This window comes from Schistocerca gregaria, chromosome 1 (genome assembly GCF_023897955.1).
Source record: "Schistocerca gregaria isolate iqSchGreg1 chromosome 1, iqSchGreg1.2, whole genome shotgun sequence".
Classification (NCBI taxonomy): domain Eukaryota; kingdom Metazoa; phylum Arthropoda; class Insecta; order Orthoptera; family Acrididae; genus Schistocerca; species Schistocerca gregaria.
Genome location: NC_064920.1, coordinates 410,540,471 through 410,561,722, shown reverse-complemented (window position 1 = coordinate 410,561,722; position 21,252 = coordinate 410,540,471). Strand labels below are relative to the sequence as shown.

The 21,252-nt window shown below is 42.0% G+C and overlaps 1 protein-coding gene across 1 annotated transcript in view; it reads right to left on the bottom strand.

Annotated features, from left to right (window-relative positions):
* LOC126349718 (kinesin-like protein KIF12) overlaps positions 1–21,252 on the bottom strand; it is a 568,557-nt gene that overhangs the window by 72,170 nt on the left and 475,135 nt on the right. Inside the window, exons 10-12 of the mRNA XM_050002454.1 lie at positions 16,796–16,914; positions 9,740–9,844; positions 2,435–2,594 (exon numbers count right to left, since the gene is read on the bottom strand). Coding sequence (XP_049858411.1) covers positions 2,435–2,594; positions 9,740–9,844; positions 16,796–16,914 — 384 coding nt within the window. The remainder of the gene's footprint in view (positions 1–2,434; positions 2,595–9,739; positions 9,845–16,795; positions 16,915–21,252) is intronic.

The window sequence follows — 21,252 nt, the reverse complement described above, 5'->3', positions numbered from 1 at the left end:
CCCAACAGAATAGCTCTGGGTCGAGTTAGAGAGTCGACTTCGCACCAGACCTCAGCGTCCAGTATCAGTATCTTCTCTAGTTTCAACTATTGGGGAATAATGGATAGCCAGTCCTTCACAGACGTTCGTACATGTCATTAATAGCTGTCCGCATACGTTTGGTCAGGTGATGTACGTGGCTCTTTCACTTCATTGCACAGAGTGAAATACTCATTTCCGACCAAGGCTGCTTGCACTTTCATTAAAACTAGTACATACATATCTTCTTTACTTCATGTACCTCCAGGGCCTTATCCTAAAATAGTGGAGGATGTTCTACCTTTTGTATAATGTTGGCTCTAAGGATCGATGCAACAGCCGCGCGTGCTAGCAGCGAGATATCGCGTCAGAAATCCTTTCAGTGCGCACACAGCTGCATCGCAGCGATAATCATGTAGCTGTACTATACTGGAAGCCAACCATTGTGCACCTAGGAAGAAGAAACCAGGCAATGTCTCCTTATTTCGTTTATGAATATATTTAGATACGCAACAGAAGGTTTCCCAAACTTCGTGGTTAGTTCGAGGCTGCTGAAAGTTGCGCTCGTGACACTATTTATAGATCTACGAGAAGATTAAAATAAATACCCGCTGTTTGATGAATTAACAGTAAAAACAGCTGTAATGTCAACACTCTATCGTTTCCAGATCTCTGGGTAATGACTGAACTCTTATTGATGTGCATTATCAATAGAGACTCGGCCACACAACATTGTACAAAATATTAAGGAACGTTTGTAAGGCTGAGTGCGAAGTCTTGCACAAAGAGTGCATATCGAAATTTACACGAGGAAGGTAGCTGTTTGAAAAGCATTCATGTTATCTGGGCAATGAAGCCCCCTCAACCCAAGAAGGAAGTTGACTCAACAGTGGAAGAAATATGATCACTTATTGCTTTACAGAGAATGTACCATCTAAATCGCTCGGTAACAACAATGAACAGATTTGTTCCGCAACGTAAAAGACTATTCAGTTTACATTGAGGTGAAAGAAGTCATAGGATACCACCTTGTATCGTGTCGGACCTCCTTCTGCCCGTCGTGGCATGGACTCAACAAATTGTTGGAAGTTTTGTGCTGAAATATTAGGCCAAGCTGCCTATATAGCCGCCATAGTTGCGAAAGTGTCTTCGGTGCAGGATTTTGCGCACCAACTGACATTTCGATTATGTCCCACAAAAGTTCGTGAGATTTATTTCGGGCGATCTGGGTGGCCAAATCATTCGCTCAAATCGTCCAGAATGTTCTTCGAACCAATAGCGACCAGTTGTGGCCTGGTGACATTGCTCACTGCCATCCCTAAAAAATCCATCGTTGTTTCGAAACATTAAGTCCATGAATGGCTGCAACTGATCTCCAAGTAGCCGAACATAACCATTTCGAGTCAATTGTTGTTCATTTGGACCAGAGGACCCAGTCCATTCCATGTGGACAAAGCGCACACCATTAAGGAGCCACCACTAGCTTGCACAGTGACTTGTTGAGTACTCGCGACCACGGCTTCTTGAGTTCTACACCAAACGCGAACCCTCCCATCAGCCCTTACCAACTGAAATCGGGACTCATCTGACCAGGCCACGGTTTTCCAGTCTTCTATAGTCCAACCGCTATGGCCATGAGCCCAGGAGAAGCGCTGCAGGCAACGTCATGCCCCTAGGAAAGGCCCTCAGTCGGTTACGTGCTGCCACAATCCATTAACGTCCCAACGGATTCGTTAGTCGTACGTCCCACATTGATTTCGTCAGTTATTTCACGCAGTGCTGCTTGTCTGTTAGCACCAAAAACTCTAAGCAAACGCCGCTGCTCTCGGTCACTAAGTGAAGGCTGTCGGCCTCTGCATCGTATGTGGTGACACGTAATACGTGAAATTTTGTATTCTCGGCACACTTTTGACAGTGTGAATTTCGGGATATTGAATTCCGAAATGGAATGTCTCATGCGTCTACCTCTGATAACAACTCCGCATTCAAAGTCTATTTCGATTTTTAAATGGCCAAATTCCAGCAAGAGCGCAACCTGCAGAACAGAGATGCAGAACAGTTTAACAGTGATGTTTACCTACATCACTTATCTCCTGATTCAGTTTCACAGGAAAACCCTCACAAAACTTTACACACATTTGAAACCATGAGGCTCTCTTCTTAATCCTGTCGTGATACTTCTTGTGAGATGTGTCCCGTATATCAGGAAACTTTTTGACCCGTTCAGTGAATAGTTGCACCTGCAAAGTGGCTGCATCCGTGGCAAGCTGGGTTTGCGAAAGCGTGTGCACCGCTCCATTCACTTATAACTGCTACTGCTTCCTGGCGATCAGCGGTATCGGGCTTGAGCTTATGAGGTTGAATCAGTGAGGCTGACCTAATGAGGTGGTTGCGAGTAGCGGCTGGAGCTGCTGACCTGCGAGCGTGGCGGCGACGCTGGCGGCGGCCGTGGAGCCGGAGGCGGAGGCGGCGGCGGCGGCGGCGTGCAGGTGGAGCGCGTGCTGCAGGTGCTCGTTCTCCTCCTGCAGCGACGCCACCTCCCGCTTCAGGCTCAGGATCAGCGCCTCGCGAGGGTCCTGCAACGTCACGTCTCTCACACTCTCTCTCTATCTCTCTCAGTCATTTATTAAACTGCTGGTCATTAAAATTACAGTTATTGGACCTCATTGCGTTAAAAGCAGTGATTCCCAAAGTGGTCTATATCGACCATTAGGGATCGATTAGATCCTACAAGCGTTCACGTCAGAGGACAAAAATAAAATCAATAAATAAGTCGGAGGTCAATTAATGAAAATCTGGGTCCATGAGAGTGGACCTCAATTAAGCAGATCGAGCAGAACTCTCAGTTCCTCTCATAGAGCTGAAGCTTGCTTCCGTATACACCACTGTTTGTCTCGTCTGCTAGGAGAGATAGTGGAGTAACTCTTCTGCTCGCAACATTAAAGTAAAATATTTGCAACTTGGATTGGTTTTTCGTTTTGTTGATTATTAATTATTTTTCTAGCTAAGTAGAGTACTACCTCTTTCCCTTCTTCGCGGAGTGGAAATTGTGTCTGGCACGTTAAGAGATGTATTAATTTGCTATATAGCACACACCGCACAAAATCGCTTCGCAATGGCTATATACGCAAGGTTATGTATTACATCTCTGAGGTTAGCAGTGATCGGACACGAAATATGAGCGGGCTGAAGTCTGTCGGCTTCTATGGACTTTTACCGATGCAGAACTTGGGTGCTCTCGTTCATCTTTTTGTGAACAGAGTATAGTTAGGTACCATAAAATCTAAAGTCAGTGAATGTCATGTTGATTAGCAGTGCCGGATAAAAGTAAGTAAATTATTTCTTTAACCACGTTTGTGGTAGCTTTTCTATCTTTACCTCGTGGAATACGGTTTCAGCGCGGCTATCAATCTTCTTTTATATAAGTAACAGACTGGAAATCCCTGGCTGAGGAGATTGGTGGTTAAACCTATTACACCGAAGTCAAAAGTTAAAAATTTGCTTATAAAATATCAGGCTTATCCCTGTCATTAAAAGCATTTATGTATTAATTTTACTAGATTTGCGTTTTATGTCGTTTACAGTAATAAATGTGCATGTAGCTGTCAAAAACACATCTGAAGTTCATGAATTTGTAAAAATTCAACGTATGAACGATAAGGAGTCTACACAAAACAGAAACCATTGCCACTTGGTCTATGACAAAAAGGTTTGGAGACCTCTGGTTTGAAGCATGCTGTTACCGCTGAGGAATCAGCTTGCTGATGTTGGTTGATAAATGATTGAAGCGAGAGATGGTGGAGAGGCAATTGCAGACGGATACTGGTCCAAACGTCATTTTGAGTAATTAACTATCACGGTTAAAGTGATTTTTCGATGTTACATTCAATTTCACAGTTATTAAGATAAAATACCGTATGGCATGGTTTTTGTATCATCATTTGGCTGCGACGAAGAAAAGAAACTTTGTTTCTGGTCGTTAGTGGATTGAAGAGCTATCAGAAGTAAGTCGTCTTGGTCTATGATTTGCTACAATAAAATGGCGAAACATGGGATGTCGATATAAACTGAGCATCAAGTAAACCAATTCTTAGCAAATATCGCAATGGAATAATTCAATTGTGCTTTACATAATGCTGTCGAGTTTGATGATCGCAGCGAGTGACACGTCATTTTGACTTCACTTTACAGTTGTCACTAACTTTTCCCATTGGTCCACTTCTGCAGGGCGGGCCAGAAGTCACGATCGGGAAATATTCAACTAACACATTCGCACATAAATAAAAGTTTTGCATCATGTCGATTCTGACAGTTCCGGAACCTGTACAGAAAATTGGAATAAAGATCAACATAAACATCATTTCCCCCCTTTTTGTTGGTCAAGAAAGCCGCACATTGATTTTGTACCACCATACAGCGAGACCTACAGAGGCGGTGGTTCAGATAGCTGTACACACTGTTACCTCTAATACCCAGTAGCATGTCCTCTTGCATTGATGCATGCCTATATTCGTCGTGGCATACTATCCACAAGTTCACCAAGGCACTGTTGGTCCAGATTGTCCCACAAATCAAAGGCGATTCGGCTTAGATCCCACAGAGTGGTTGGTGGATCACGTCGTCCATAAACAGTCCTTTTCAATCTATCCCCTGAATGTTCGATTGGGTTACTCTCTGGAGAACATGCTGGCCACCCTAGTCGAGCGATATTGTTATCCTGAAGGAAGTCATTCACAAGATGTGCACGATGGGGGAGCGAATTGTCGTCCATGAAGGCGAATGCCTCACCAAATACTGCCGATTTGGTTGCACTATCGATCAGAGGGTGGTATTCACGTATCGTACAGCCGTTACGGCGCCTTCCATGACCACCAGCGGCGTGCGTCGGCCCCACATAATGCCACCCCAAAACAGAAGAGAACCTCCACCTTGCTGCAGTCGCTGGACAGTGTGCCTAAGGAGTTCGGCCTGACCGGGTTGCCCCCAAACACGCCTCCGACGCTTGTCTGGTTGATGGCATATGAGGCAGTCGTCGGTGAAGTGAACGTGACGCGAAACCTGAGCGGTCCATTCGGCATGTTGCTGGGACTATCTGTAGCGCGCTGCATGTTGTCGTGGCTGCATAGATAGACCTCGCCGTGGACGTCGGGAGTGAACTTGCGCATCATGCAGCCTATTGCGCACCGATTGAGTCTGAACACGAGGTCCTGTGGCTGCACGAAAAGCATTATTCAACATTTTGCCGTTGCTGTCAGGGTTCCTCCGAGCCATAATCTGTAGGTAGCGGTCATCCACTGCGGTAATAGCCCTTGGGTGGCCTGAGGGAGGCATGTCATGGCCAGTTCCTGTCTCTCTGTATCACCTGGGTGTTCGAAAAACACCGCTTTGGTTCACTCCGAGGTGCCTGGGCACTTCCCTTGTTGATATCCCTTCCTGGCTCAAAGTAACAATGCGGACGAGATCGAACCGCGGTATTGACCGTCTAGGCATGGTTGATCTACAGACAACACGAGCCGTGTACCTCCTTCCTGGTGGAATGACTGGAACTGACCAGCTGTCAGACTCCTTTCGTCTAATAGGCGCTGCTCATGTATGGTTGTTTACATCTTTGGGCGGATTTATTGACATCTCTGAACAGTCAAAGGGACTGTGTCTGTGGTACAGTATCCACAGTCAACGTCGATCTTCAGGAGTTCTGGGAACCGGGCTGATGAAAAACTTTTTTTCTTGTAAGTATCTTCGGGTGGTTCTGGCGAATACTACGGCCTGTGATCGTGTTCTGCTTTGGTGCCAAGGTGACACTGTTTTAAATATTTATGCTATGAGGACTATTCGGAATTTAAGATGCGATGGGTCACGTAACAGAAACCACTGTGAAAATCAAAAATATTTTATTTTCAACAGTTAGCTCCACCTTCCAGCTACTTCTCTACGTAGTCGATGACTGGACTTGGACATTTGTAGTAGCGTCGTACCAACTTTCCAATACCCTCATGGTAGAAGGCAGCCGCCTGTGCTTTCCGCTAGTTCTCTGCACTGGTCTGCAGCTCGTTGTCTGTGCCCAAAAAGCTGTTTTCATAGCCAGCGGTTCATGTGAGAAGAAATGAACATCAGAGGGAGCCAATTAAGGGCACTGGCGGACATACGAGAGCCATTGGCCAAAACATCTGTGCAAAACGTCATCGGATTTTCACCCTGTTTTCTATTTCGCGGCCGAGGGGCCCTTCCTTTCCGAACAGTCGTCATACAGTGGCGGATACGAGTAGATTTACAATTGAAGACCATCTTTTTCTTAGCGTATGGCTGCACGTAAAGGAACGAACGGGTGAGACATATGATGAAATTAGGGAAAACTTTTTTAATCGCTCGTGGGAGAAACCCAAAAGGAGGCTAGTCTTCGAAAACTGGACAGAAAGACCTTTTCAACTGGATTTGCGACAGATACACCGTACGGCGGAAGGCTCAAGAAATATGACAACGATAATGAAGTCACTGAACGCATAAATGCATCATTGCTTCGCTCATCCGCAAAACTGAAAAGGAAGCGATCGGTTCAGATGAACATTTCCAGGACCTCCGTAAATCTTTGTATGAAGAAAAGAAGGCTACCGTTCATTTCGACCCGGCAGCATCAATGAATTAAGTGATCATGTTATGAAGACGCTGCGTGATTCGTACGAACAATTACTTGCATCTTTTCCAACTATAGCAGCTTAACGTAAGGTTATGATGACAAACGAATGTGCTGTGTATTACAGCTCTCGCATCTATCTTTTTCTGTTAAATACAATTTCTGCTAGAGCTATGGAGTCGTTTCATGTTCCTGTTTGGCTTTCATGCAGCTTCTTGTTTCGATACAAAAACATTAAGATCGTGACTTACGGCCCACCCTGTACTTGTACCTTACGTAATCGTAATTAAAAACTCCCACTTCAAAGTGCCACAGTAATCTAGCTGTGTGGCTGTTATGGTCTGTTGTTGCTGTCTCCAGTCCGAAGACTGCTTCGATGTAGCTCTCTACGCTAATCTTTTCTTTGGTGCATAACTACAGTCACATGCATTCATTTGGTGGTGTTCCTCTATAATTTTATCCCCCACACCTCCTTCCACTTCCGAACTAGCAATTCTTTGATGTCTCAGCATGTGTTCTATCAACCTACTCCTTCTTTTTGTTAAATTGTGTCATAAATTTCTTTTCTCCCTGATTAGATTCAGTGCCTCTCCATAAGTAATCACGTCCATCTATAATGGTCGTTAGCATTCCTCGCTGGTACCACGTTTCAAAAGCTTCTTGTATATACTATACAGTGTTTATTGTCCAAGTTTCGTCTTCTTATAAGGCTACAAGCTTCTTGTATGTAATATACAGTGTTTACTGTCCACGTTTCCTCTCCTTATAAGGCTACACTCTAGACGGATGATTTCAGAAATACTCCTAATACTTAAATTTATCTTAGACGATAAAATATTTATGTTCTTGATGTACATTTTTCTCGACTATTTCCAGTCTACATTTTATATCATCTGTAAGTCGACCATCATCCAATTTTGCCTCTCAAAGAGCAAAACTCGTCCACTACTTTTAGAGTGTCATTTCGTAATATAATTTCCTCAGTAGCACGTGATTTAATTCGGCTATGTTCATTACACTTTCTTAAATTTATATGTTTACCTTATAATCTATTTCAAAGATCATATCCGTATTGTTCAACAACCTTCTAAGTAATTTGGTCTTTCCGCCAGAATTACGACGTCAACGACATATCTAAGTTTTTAATTTCTTCTTCATGAGATCAAAATTTACAATTATCTCCTTAGTTTCCTTTGCTGTTTGCTCAATGTACAGTCTGAATAAAGTAGGGAGTAGGCTGCAACCTCTATCTTACTTCCTTCCCAATTACTGCCTCCTTTCCATGGCCGGCGAACCTTTGAACGACAATCTTGGTTTTTCGAAAAGTTCCATCTGGAACGTGTAAAATAACTTGTAGTGTGACCAGTAAAGCTACTGTAGTGAAGAAAATCTGTCGGAGAGTGGCTACATTCTCCCCCACCCCTCTCTCCCTGTTCAATTTGAAATGAGAATTGACAGATACTGGCTCGCGGGGTATACTGTGGTTTGGATGCTTAGGTTTGAGATGAGGCAGCACAGTGACATCATGAGCGAACAAGAGATAAATATACGGAAGAAATATTTTCGCAGTTGCGAATACGATTAGACTTCAGCTGCACGACTTGTTGGTGACACATGAAAATTTGTGTCTGATTCGAACCCAGATTTTCCGCTTTATGGGAGCGGTCACCTAAAAAATTTCGCTATCGAGAACGTCTGACGGATCGAGTCAGACCCCCATATGTCACCGTGTGTCCATGTCCTACACTCTCACAGCTTCCGCTATTCCCGCACAGGGAGAGACTTATTTATAATTGTCGCGTCCTGTCTGCAGTGTGAGTCTTTCGTTGTACTATGAAGTGTCCTTCAAACGTGGATGCGTACTCTGATAGTGGAAGTTGTTAAGGTAATCACTGGTGCAAAGCGGGAATTCCGGTTTCGAGTCCCATTCCGGCACACATTTTGATATGTCACCAATAAGTTGTCGCAGTTGCCATGCATGCATACCTGAAGAACATTGCATCACTGCATAGTACACCAAAAAACACGGATACTGCTAAATATTAGATGACAATTTCGTGATATCCGGGGCGTACAGTCAGAGGCTACCGATATCCATGTGGCTTTGGAAGGGATATCATATGTGTCATTCCATAATACGGACAGTAAAATGACGGCACGTAGTAGTAATAATTCGCATCGTCTCCTCCCCCTCCCCCCTCCCTCCCTCTCATGTTGTGTTGGCGTTTGCAAGGAGATTAAAAAATCTGCGGCGACACACAAAACAGAGTAAATACAAACATAACAGATAACTCACACATGAAGTGAGGTGCCCGTGATTGTTGTTGCGTCCTTAACCTTGTCATAAGTTCTACATTATTACAGCACTGATCTAGTTATAGCATCAGAATTGTAACAAAAGGCTAAAATAACGGCAAAAATAACAATATCGAATTTCCAGAAATCTTGACGTGTAAAAGCAACGATCTATGTACAGCAGAGGTAACACAATTTCTTTATACCACGAGGTAAGGGAACACACCGTGGTCATTGAAGCATGGTTATATACTGGGTTGTAATTAAATTTTTAACGTTCAGTGGAGATCTTCCATTTTTTCCAGACCAATGTCATTTATAATCATCATAAGGAATTTACACCTAATTGGCACGTCGTTTTACGTAGACGTGCGCTGTACGTTAGGACTCCTTTTTTTGTACTCTCGCGTATGCAATACGTTCTTGTGTACATACACACATTAGTATGTATACATTGTTGATTGCATGTATCAAATGGCACTTCTGGGTCGTATGTTCCAATACAAGGTTGACAAACATTTTTGAAATGGAGCGCATGGTGTACAACAAAACGTACTTTATGAAATTTTTTACTTTCACCTGTAGTGTCGAGGATGTATAGAGACAAAAAGTATTATTTTATCTATGATAATAGGTGACCTGAAAAAGATACAGGCACCAGACAATTTTTTAAATTGCATTTGTGTCAACAAGCGTGTCGGATTTTCACCCAAACCGTGATGGGGTGAAAGCTCAAAACGCGTCCTCAGGCACGTCGAGAACAGAGAGCGGTTGGCAGACCTAGCGACCACGCACCATCACGACGATGGGCTGCGTGCGGATCTTCTTGGCCCTGGCGGCGTAGCGCAGCGTGTTCAGAGTCTCCGTCACGTTGGACCGCGCCGGCGAGATGCACGCGATCTGCAACAGACAGGGACAGTGAAGAGAGTTAATCAACTGTCGGAGAAGTAGTGTCGACTGTGTCGCATTATAGTCAAAAAGAATCTCCAATTGAAGTACCGTGTACTTTCTTGCCCATTCTCGACTAACGACTAGCACCGCGAGTTGCACGAACAGTTTGTACCGTTATTGAGTCTCGGAAGAATCAGTGTCTATCTCAGATTGTTCTGTTTACGTGTATAAAGACCTAGGAATGTACTTGTTCGTCGAAATTTACCAGAAAGTGGTTTCTCTCTGCCTGGTGTGAGCATCCAAGGGTCTACGGTGTATGGTTTGTCTGTGTAGATCTTCTCCTCAACTATTCCAATAGCAACGACGAGTTAAACTGTTAGTCGACGAATTCAGAGGTCCAAATGTCTTCACAGTGTTACAGTCACTGAAGAAAATTGCAAGTGCAGTATGTGCGATGTCATTCCACTTTATTCGAAATATCCAGCGGAGAGCTAATTTTAACGCAATTAATTAATTCACTATTTTTCTTGTCATCAATCTTCTAACTGGTTTGATGCGGTCCGCCACGAATTACCCTCCTGTGCAAACCTCTTCATGTCAGATAGCACTTGTGACCTATGTCCTCAATTATTTGCTGGATGTATTCCAATCTCTGTCTTAATTTACAGTTTTGGACCTCCACAGCTCCATCTAGTACCATGGAAGTCATTCGTTGATGTCTTAACAGATGTCCTATAATCCTGTCTCTTCTCCTTGTCAGTGTTTTCGACATATTCCTTCCCTCTCCAATTCATTGCAGAACCTCCTCTTTCCAAGCCTTATTTTCGTTAGAGACAAATATTGAAAATGCTTAGACTCTCTTCTGTTCTGGTTTTCCCACAGTCCATGTTTCAATACCATACAATGATGTGCTCCAAATGCACATTTTCAGAAGTTTCTTTCTGAAATTAAGGCCTACGTTTGATACGAATGGATTTCTCTTAGCGAGGAATGCACTTTTTGCCAGTGCGAGTCTGCTTTTGATGTCCTCCTTGCTACTTCCGTCATTGGTTATTTTGTTGTCAATGTATCAGAATTCGTTAACTTCATTTACTTCGTGACCATCAATCCTGATGTTTCTCGCTTCTCTCATTTCTCCTACTTCTCATTACTTTAATATTTCTTCGATTTACTCTCAGTCCATTTTCTGTACTCATTAGACTGTTCATTCCATTCGGTAGATTTTGTAGTTCTTCTTAACTTTCACTCAGGACAGCAATGTCATTAGTGAAACGTATTATTGATATCCTGTTAAATTGAATTTTTATTCCACTCCAGAAACTTTCTTTTATTTTCATCATTGCTTCAGCCTACTCTTCATCACCACTACATTGTGATCTGAGACTATATCTGCTCCTGGCTATACAGTCTAAAATCTGACTTCGGGTTCTCTATCTGTCCATGATGTAATCTAACTGAAATATTCAGGTATCACCTGCTCCTTTCCAAGTGCAACCTTCTCCTCTTATGTTTCTTGAACAGAGTATTCGGTATTATTAGCTGTAATTTATCACAGAATTCAATTAGGCTGGTCTCTGTGACCGAGCGGTTCTAGGCGCTTCAGGCCGGAACCGCGCTACTTCTACGGTCACAGGTTCGAATCCTGCCTCGGGCATGGATGTGTGTGATGTCCTTAGGTTAGTTAGGTTTAAATAGTTCTTAGTCTAGGGGGCTGATGACCTCAGATGTTGAGTCCCATAGTACTTAGAGCCATTTGAACCATTTGAACTTAATTAGTCCTTCTCCTCTCTCATATATTGTCCTAAGCCCATATTCTTCTGCAACCTTTTCTTCTACTCCTTCCTCTACAACTGCGTTCCAGGTTACGCCCAAATAATTCAAGTTGCTCCACTTGAACACAATTCTCGTCGGAATGAAATGGTTGTCCACAAACACATTCATACTGAGGTGAATGAAGTCATGGGATACCTCCTAACATCATCTCAGACCACCTTTCGCTCGGTGTAGTGCCGCAAACTCGAGGTGGTGTGGACTCAACAAGCCGTCGGAAGTCACCTGCAGAAAAAATGAGTCATGCTGCCTCTACAGCCGTCCGTAATTACGAAAGTGTTACCGGTGCAAAATGTTGTGGACGAACTCATGTTTCGATTATGTCCGATAAACGTTCCATGAGGTTCATGTCGGATGATCTGGGTGGCCAGATCATTTTCTCGAATTGTCCGGAATTTTCTTCACACCAATCGCAAACAACTGCTGCCCGGTGACGTGCCGCAATGTCACCTCGTAAAAATTCCATCCTTGTTTGGGAATAGGCAGTCTATGAATGGCCGAAAATTGTCTCCAAGTAGCCGAATATAACTATTTCCAGTCAACGATCGTTGGACCACAGGACCCAGTCCATTCCATGTGAACACAGCCAACACCATAACAGAGACACCACCAGCATGCATAGTGGTTTGTGATTACTCACAGCCATGGCATCGTGACATTTGCGCCAAACGCGAACCCTACCATCAGCTCTTATCAACTATGGGGATTCACCTGACCGGGCCACGGTTTGACTGTCGGCTAGGGTGCAATCGATAGGGTTACGAGCCCAGGAGAGCCGCTGCAGGCGATGTCGTGCCATTAACAAAGGCACTCGCATCGGTCATCTTTTGCCATAGTCTATGGACGTCAGATTTCGTCGCATTGTCCTAACCGATGCGTTCGTCGAACGTCCCGCATTTCTGTGATTATTTTAAGCAGTGTTCTTTGACTGTTAGCACCAACAACTCTACGTAAACGCCGCTGCTCTCGGTCGTTAAGTAAAGGCCGTCAGCCACTGTTTAGTCCGTAGTGAGAGGTGATACGTGAAATTTGGTGTTCTCGCCACACTCTTGACACTGTGAATCTCAGAATATTGTATTTTCTAACGATTTTCGAAATGGAGTGTCCCATGCGACTAGCTTCAACTACCATTAGGTGATGCAAAGTCTGTTACTTCCCGTCTTCCGAATCACTACGGGTAGCTATGAAGCACCTGAGCGCAAATGACAGCTCCACCAATACACTGCTCTTTTATACCTTGAGTTTGCGATATTACCGTCATCTGTATATGTATATCACTGTTCCACGACTTTTGCCACCTCAGTGTATAGTTAGTTACTACATTAACACATTCCATTTCCTGTTTTAAACCTACAAAGTAAAGCTCTCATCTACCCGAATGTCGCTTTGATCACCATGGTGCCTGTGATTTCCCTAAATCACTCCAGGCAAATGCCGGGACGGTTCCTCTGAAAGGGCGCGGCCGACTTCCTTCCCCATTCTTCCCTAATCCGATGAGACCTATGACCACGCTGTCTGGTCTCCTTCCCCAAACAACCAACCAACCAACCATGGTGCCTTACTATGCATGATCATATTGGAGGTAGTAAGCCGTTGCCTTTATTCGAGGCTATGAACCAGCCAGTTGTAGGAGCAGCTACAGTCTAACGTGAGCTCCCAGTCATGGTGTAACTCACCAATTTTCGCATCGACAGACACTGACAGAGGTGAAAGAAGTGGTAGCGAGAGACTAAAGTTACATGAGTGACTGGGAACTGTATCAGTGACCTATGGCTTGTAATTTGACATTTACCTCTGAGGCACCGAGACACACTACATACTCTGTCAGACACTGTAGTGTGCAAGGCAGAAGTTACTTCTCGTCAATATTAGCTATTTTATGGTCTATTTATTTTACGTGAGAATATAATTAAAGAAATGAAAGTGCTGAAAGTAGATATCTAATGACAGAAACGAGGAAAAAAGAATGTGGACTAAGGGTGACTGTAGACTATGTACTGTGTTGAAGTAAAGAGGAAAATAGTGAAAGAGCAAACTTTTGGGTAGCAGTTCCTGTGAAAAGAAAAAGGAAGCCAGTAATCACTATATCGATGGAAGTGAATGAAACAATAATCAGCATAACAATAAAAATTCATGGAACCAAACTGGAACTATCTGAGGTGTGTGGCTCTAAAGAAGATGCCTCTGAGGAGAAGACGAGAGACTTCTTCAATTATCTACAAGAAGTGGTTGATGAATGTCCAGATGGACGGGAATTGTTAATAATGTTAAAAGGAAGAATTGGAAAATGATTATAAGTGGTGAGTTTGTAGGTCCTTGGGGGAGAGGATGTAGAGAATGATAACAACAAGAAGAAGATTAACTTCAATGAGGTTCAGAAGTACAATGTTACGAATGTCCAATTTCAGCATTAAAAATTAAGAAATGCACCTGCGATAATCCCTCAACGAACCTAAAATCAATTACGGACAAAGTAATAGCGCGGAGACAGAGGGTGAGCAATGTACAAGATGTAAGGCTAGAAAGAGGAATAGACTGTGGCTCCACTCCTATATAGTTACTTCAAGAATTGCTTTTCTGTTTAATATCAAGATAAAAACGGGGGGAAGGAAAAGGACCTTGCAAGTTCAATCACAGAAGATCCAAAATATCTGAAACATTATTGCAAAAAGTAAATGTAAAAATTTTGTACTGGCGAAGATTAAATCTAAGACTGAATGCAGCGGAGCAGGAGTGGAGTGCCAGTGAAACAGTCGATTAAGGAAGCAGCGGGGGAGGCTTTAGGAAAGAAAAGGGAGAGAAGAGTAAGAACTTAATGGATGACCACAGAGTAGTTTGGGGTAGTTGCGGAAAGGAAGAAACCATATCACATATGATTAAGCTCTGGGAGTGAGGAGGACTGGAATAGATACACGGCATGAAATTAATAAGGAAGTTAACATTTTGTTTCTACGTGGATCCACAGCCTCTAAATACTTAATAAAAGAAAATATGGTCCATAGTAGACCGTATGGAAACGGTCTTTATTTAAATCGTTTGCTAATTTGGCATACTTATCATTTTCAAGAATGTGTGTGATATTGTAACTATAAAATTATTTTTCTTTATACATACAAGGAAGAGGTCATCGTTCATTATCACATTGGGAATGGATCCACATTACCATTACAACATCACTTGTCACATTGGTATTGATTTAGAAATTATAATCCTCAAAGCATCTTACAAAACGAAAAAGGAATGCTTTCATAGTATGTAGTGCTTATAATTGTAACAAAACACAAAGTTCATCAATGGAAAAAGCGAAAATTTGTTTCAGTCCTGGGGATTCTACAGCAACTAGTGGAAATGTAATTTATTTTATAGATTTAATTTTTAAGAAAATAAAAAGGTTTGTTAGTGGATTTACTCTAAATGATAAGTCATTCCACTCCAAAGTTTGAAACATTAAGTCTAAAGACTGGCCTTTTTGGAAGAAGCATAGTCAGCTAGTGATTTTTAATGCTAAGATTAGTTTTAGTAATGGAATAGACTGAAAATTCAAAGTTATTGAGGTCCTTAAAATAGCTGCAGGACAAAATATAATACTACGTTTGAAGAATGAAGACATGCAGACAATAAACTCGGCCAAAAAAGGGGCAGTATGGTCCATCAAGGAGGCAAGGAAAGCAGGAAACAGGTTGAAACTAAAAATAAAGCCAGGAAAGAAAAAGAATTAGAGCAACGACTATACTACTCATCGCGCCAGGCAATTTTAGTTCACAGAAGTCATCACAAGGTAGAGTAAAGCAATTTTCAACCTTTGAAGGTTTCTCAGTTCGTATATTTACAAAATGGCTTTCCTTGTAATTTTTTGTCTAATGTCTGGATCATGGTTTTCAAAGGATACTCTGCATATGAAGATCTACAACATAAGCTAGACTTTCTGCTGAAGACTAAATACTTCGGAAGTTATGAACTTCGTAAGTTATGAATTTTTAATTCATGTAAATATGTCACATAAAGTGGTTAAGGAACTCAATTATAAAGAGTTTCCGAATGGACTGACTAGATGATCCTAGTGTGTGTTCTACCTATGAATATTAGCTGCAAAACCCAATGAGAATAAACGCAAAATGTTTTTTACACACTGAATTATCAAAAAAGCCATAAAAATCAACAACGTTGCAAGGTTAAATTATAACTGTAATTTAAGACATTTGCAAATTAGTTATTTATCCAATAGTCTATCTTCCTCGTTGCCTGTATTTCTTAACGTAATAAATTGCATGGACCTATCTTTCATATATTACAAGGGACAAAAATTAGTATGTACTCTAACTTTACTGTGAAATAGCTGTATGTATTGCCTTGTATGTGTGGTTATCGTACCATGTGACCTAACACATCTGAACGAAGTGTATTCTCCGAGAGAGTGGGCTCTATCTCCATATCCACGTCTTTAACACCCTGACTACAAATGATCGGGATGGGCCGGCTGTGAGGGAGGATTTTCAGTATATTCATTTTCATCAGGTACAACGTCTCGTATTATAAGGAAACTGTATTTGTTTTGGGCTATGCCTCGAAGAAGAACGATACATTTAAATGTACAATTTTAAGAACTGTAATTTGGGTTTGATTACTATACATTACAGATTTTATAATGCAAATCATTTCGCGTCCGAGGTAACTTTACGCAAGACAACTACTTTCATATTGTGTTGTTATAAGGGTAAAGTAATTTCCCGCTGTTAACAAAAAATTTATCTTTCAACGCAATGTATCTAAGACTCCCATCAAATGATCGGACAATTGAAGAGAATCAAAGAATTATTTCAAGAATACATGTACAGTGCAACATTTGCCACAGATCTGTTCTGCAGCTAAAATTTCGGATACTTTAAGATACATGATATAATTAATCACAGATCATGTCCACTGACGCAACTGTTAGAATTTAGACCACAGGCGATAGTAGTCCCCTAAAATCCCCTTGCACTGTATCCGTCGATACTGAAAATTTTTAGTACATAACGTTAAAGGCGATCCATTGAAAACAATTTTAGATCTTACGAGATTCGGCAGAGAAATTGTTTAGATAGCCGGCAAGTGGTTACAGCTGGTTTTTGTATTTGAGCAGAGGCTTACCATGAGCGTGACTCCGCTGCCGGCGAGGCTGTCTGCGAGCAGCTTGGTGAGCTTGCTGTCCCGGTACGGGATGTGGCCCGCCTTCTTCCTGCTGTCGCTCAGCGAGGCGATGCAGTACCCTGGGGACAGGCACGCATTGTCACACACTCTGCGTAGGAGAACACGAGCGCCACTAACAGAAATGCCCACCTCCTCATCCTCTCTGTATGCTATGCTTAGTGCTCCTTTAGTGAATGTCGTAATTACTTACTTACGCATTTTTTTCGCCTGGCAAGTTTTAGTCTTTCATTCGCTCTCTTACATCCAAGCAAACACTTTTTGGGAAACAACATCACAATTTCTAGAGTGCGTGAGCAATATACGCTGGTGTGCGAAAATTAAGACAGAAAGTAGCTTCCGCATGAAATGCCAATGCCAAATAAGGTAGGATGATGAATCTTGGACCATACGTAGAAAGAAGTGCTACAGTATAGCATAGAAGGTAACTGACAGAAATACACAGACGAACGAAAAGGACACTTTTATTGAAAGACAATAGATCTTATAATTAAATGTTTCCCTGAGACATTTAAGTTTCTTTTTATTATCTACGATAATGATCGAAGCAGATGAAACGAATTAAAATTTGTGCTGTGGCCGGGACTCGAACGCGAGTCTTCTTGCTTTCGAGGCAAAAATACTAACCATTACACTACCACAGCACCATGGACAAATCTGAACCGTGAACTATCTAAGCTAAGTGCCCTCCCCAACACAGACTTCAATTCATTTTCCCTTCTTATATTGTCTTACTGCCAGGGCTCTCTGATATATAAGAATTCCTCTCTTGTACCAACCTTTTCATCTCAGAGCAGCATTTGCAACCTACGTCCTCAATTGTCTGCTGGATGTATCTCAATGTCTGTCTTCCTCTAGAATTTTTACCCTCTGTAGCTCCCTCTAGAACGATGGATGTTATGCCTTTATGTCTTAACACATGTCCTATCATTCCTACCCTTTTTCTTGTTAGTGTCACGATGTATTTCTTTCTTCGTCGGTTCTGCGCAAAACCGCCTCATTCCTTACCTTGACAGTCCATCTAAATTTCAACATTCTTCTGTAGCACCACATCCCAGTTGCTTCAACTCTCTTCTCTTCTGGTTTTCCCACTATCCATCTCTCACTACCATACAATGCCATGAACTAACCCTGCATTTTCAGAAATTTATTCCTCAAATTGAGCGCTTGATACTACCAGACTTCTCTTAGTCAGGAATGGCCTTTTTGCCAGTGCTAGTCTACTTTTAATCTTCTCCCTGCTCCTTCTGTCATTGGTTGTTTTGCTGCCTAGGTAACAGAATTCCTTAACTTCATCTATTTCGTAACCATCAGTCCTGATGTTAAGTTTCTCACTGTTCTCATTTCTTCTACTTCGCGCTACTGTTTTCCATATTCTATAGTCATTATCTTGTGCATTCAATTCAACAGATCCTGTAATTCTTCTCAATTTTCTCTGATGACAGCAGTGTCATCATCGAATCTTATCATTGATATCCTTCGACCTCGAATTTTAATCCCACATTATGATCTTTCTTTTATTTTCGTCGTTGCTTCTTTGATGTTTAGATTTAACAATAAGGGCGAAAGACTACACGCCTGCCTTACACTATTTTTAAACCGAGCACTTTGTTCTTGGTCTTCCACTCTTATGATTTCTTCTTGGCTCTTGCACTTGTTGTATATTATCCGTCTCTCCCTATAGCTTGCCCCTATTTCCCTCAGAATTTCGGATATCGTTGACCATTTTACGTCGTCGAGCGTTTTTTCCAGTCGACAAATACTATGAACGCGTCCTGATTTTTCTTCAGTCACGCTACCATTATCAACCCTAACGTCAGCACTGCCTCTCTGAGGTCTTTACCTTTCCTAAAGCCGAACTCATCGTCATCTAACTCATCCTCAATTTCCTTTTTCATTCTTCTGTATATTGTTCTTCCCAGCAATCTAGATTCTTCAACTGTGATAATTCTTGCACTTGCCGGAATTTGTAATCTTGGGAATTGTGTGGATGATATTTCTCCGAAAGTCTGATGGTATTTCGGCAGTATCATAGATTCTACACACCAACTTGAATAATAGTTATGTTGCCATTTTCCCCAATGGTTGTAGAAATTCCAGTGGGATGTCTTTTATCCCTTCCGTCTTATTTGATTTTAAATCATCCAAAGCTGTTTTAGATTCTGATTCCAATGCTGGATACCCTATCTCTTCCCCAGTGGCTACTGTCTCTTTGTCTATCACGTCATGAGACAAGTCTTCCTGCTCATAAAGGCCTTCAGTGAACTCCTTCCACCTATTCGTTCTTGCCTCTGCATTTTACAGAGGAATACACATTGCACTTTTAATGTTACATGTTACCGTTCGTGCTTTTAACTTCACCAAAAGTTGTTTTCACTTTTCTATATGCTGAGTCAGTCCTTCCGACAATCATTTCTTTTTCATTTCTTTCACATTTTTCATGCAGGCATTTCGCCTTAGCTTTCCTGAATTTCCCATTTATTTAATTCATAAGTGACTTATAAGTGTATTTATGTATTCATGAATATCCCTGAACATTTTCGTGCTTTCTTGTTTCATCGATCAGCTGAAGGTATTTCTCCAGTTACCCATGGTTTCTTCGCAGTCACTTTCCTTGTACCTACGTTTTTTTCACCAACTTCTGTGACTGCTCTTTTCAGAGATGTCCATTCCTCATCAACCGTACCGCCTATTGAGCTATTCCTTAACTCTGTATCTATAACCTCAGAGCACATCTGTTCATTCCTTAGCACTTCCGTATCCCACTTCTGTGCGCATCGTTTCACCACTACCAAGTTGTGGTTGTGATCTGGGTCTATATCTGCTTCTGCGTATACCTTACAAACCAATAACTGACTTCGGCATATCTGCCTGATTGTCATGAAATCTAACTGAAATCTTCCTGTATCTCCTGCCCTTTTCTAGTATAGCTACTGCGCCTGTGATTCTTGAACATAGTATTCGCAATTACTTACTGTCGTGTAACTATGTCATAAATTGCGATCCGTCAAGAGGTCCCTTGACATGAGCCATAGGGTGTCCTTGCAGTTGGTAATTGTTTTGGTCTCACCAGCTGTTCATCGATATAAGGGTAAGTCAGGGTAGCTATTGGTTCTTTAAAACCTCGTAGAGTCTTAGAAATGAGAGCCATGAAACCGTCTTGTCTAATGCCGGATGAATAATCGGGGTAAAAGATGAAAGCTTATTTATCATTTACAGTGAGGAACACTCGAAACTACAGTATGCTTGCCAATACAGAGGGTTATTCAAAATGATGGACTCAATTTAATTAATTTTATTACATGAAATATAAACAGCGCATGAAAAACCTCCACGCCGTTGTAAAAAAAAATGGTTCAAATGGCTCTGAGCACTATGGGACTCAACATCTGAGGTCATCAGTCCCCTAGAACTTAGAACTACTTAAACCTAACTTTAAGGACATCACACACATCCATGCCCGAAGCAGAATTCGAACCTGCGACCGTAGCGGTCGCGCGGTTCCAGACTGAAGCGCCGTTGTAAAGAGGAACGATGATAGTTGCGTAAATGACGGTTAGAGCCAGGGGCGACTTCTGAGGTAGTACCGCTGTGCCGTGGCATCACTTGTATGAAAAAGAAAGAAAGAGAAATGTGTACGAATTGCGGGTAGAACATTGTTTCGGAGAATGTATTTTCTGAGTTGAAAAGGCGCCTTTTGCCTCGCGCGCCTAGCTCTTACATTCTGGGCACCGATGTCTTCCGATATCATGCCACGTAACTTTTTTCGTGTGACTTGTAAAAGAGGCAGTTTACATTCCACCCTACCAACGACTCTGGCCGAACTGCGGAACCATATCACTGCTGCAGTGAGCACGATTAACGAGATGATTCTCTCTGTGTGTGAGAAGAGTTCGGTACCCCTTTAAATGTGTGTCGTGCACCAGGAGCAAAATTCATTGAACATTTATAACCTGTATTTATAAATTTTCAAACGTCTCGTTTCCAACTGTATATAGGTAAGTCAAATACAATCTGTATTTATTGAAACAATAATTAAATTTGTTTCATTTTTTAACAGTTCTGTAATTAGACAAATAAGGTATAAAACAATATCAAAAAATACAACTAACGAATACACTTAAGCAAGTATATAAAACACAAGAAGCTAGATAACATCGAGACCACTATCGGGCCAACTTGGGTGCATTTGCATCTTCCTTCACGAGTTGAGTATGTAGAGTCCAGAGGTTCATGGATTTAGTCGCACTCACAAACATTGATGCTACCACTTGGAAAGCGTCTCGATTTTATGGCGTAGTCTCTGGTTTTTCACCACTCTCGACCTGATTCGCTTGATAAATGTCTTCTTCACTTATCACAAGTATTCGTTTCATCTCATCTGCCCTTTTACCCTCCTC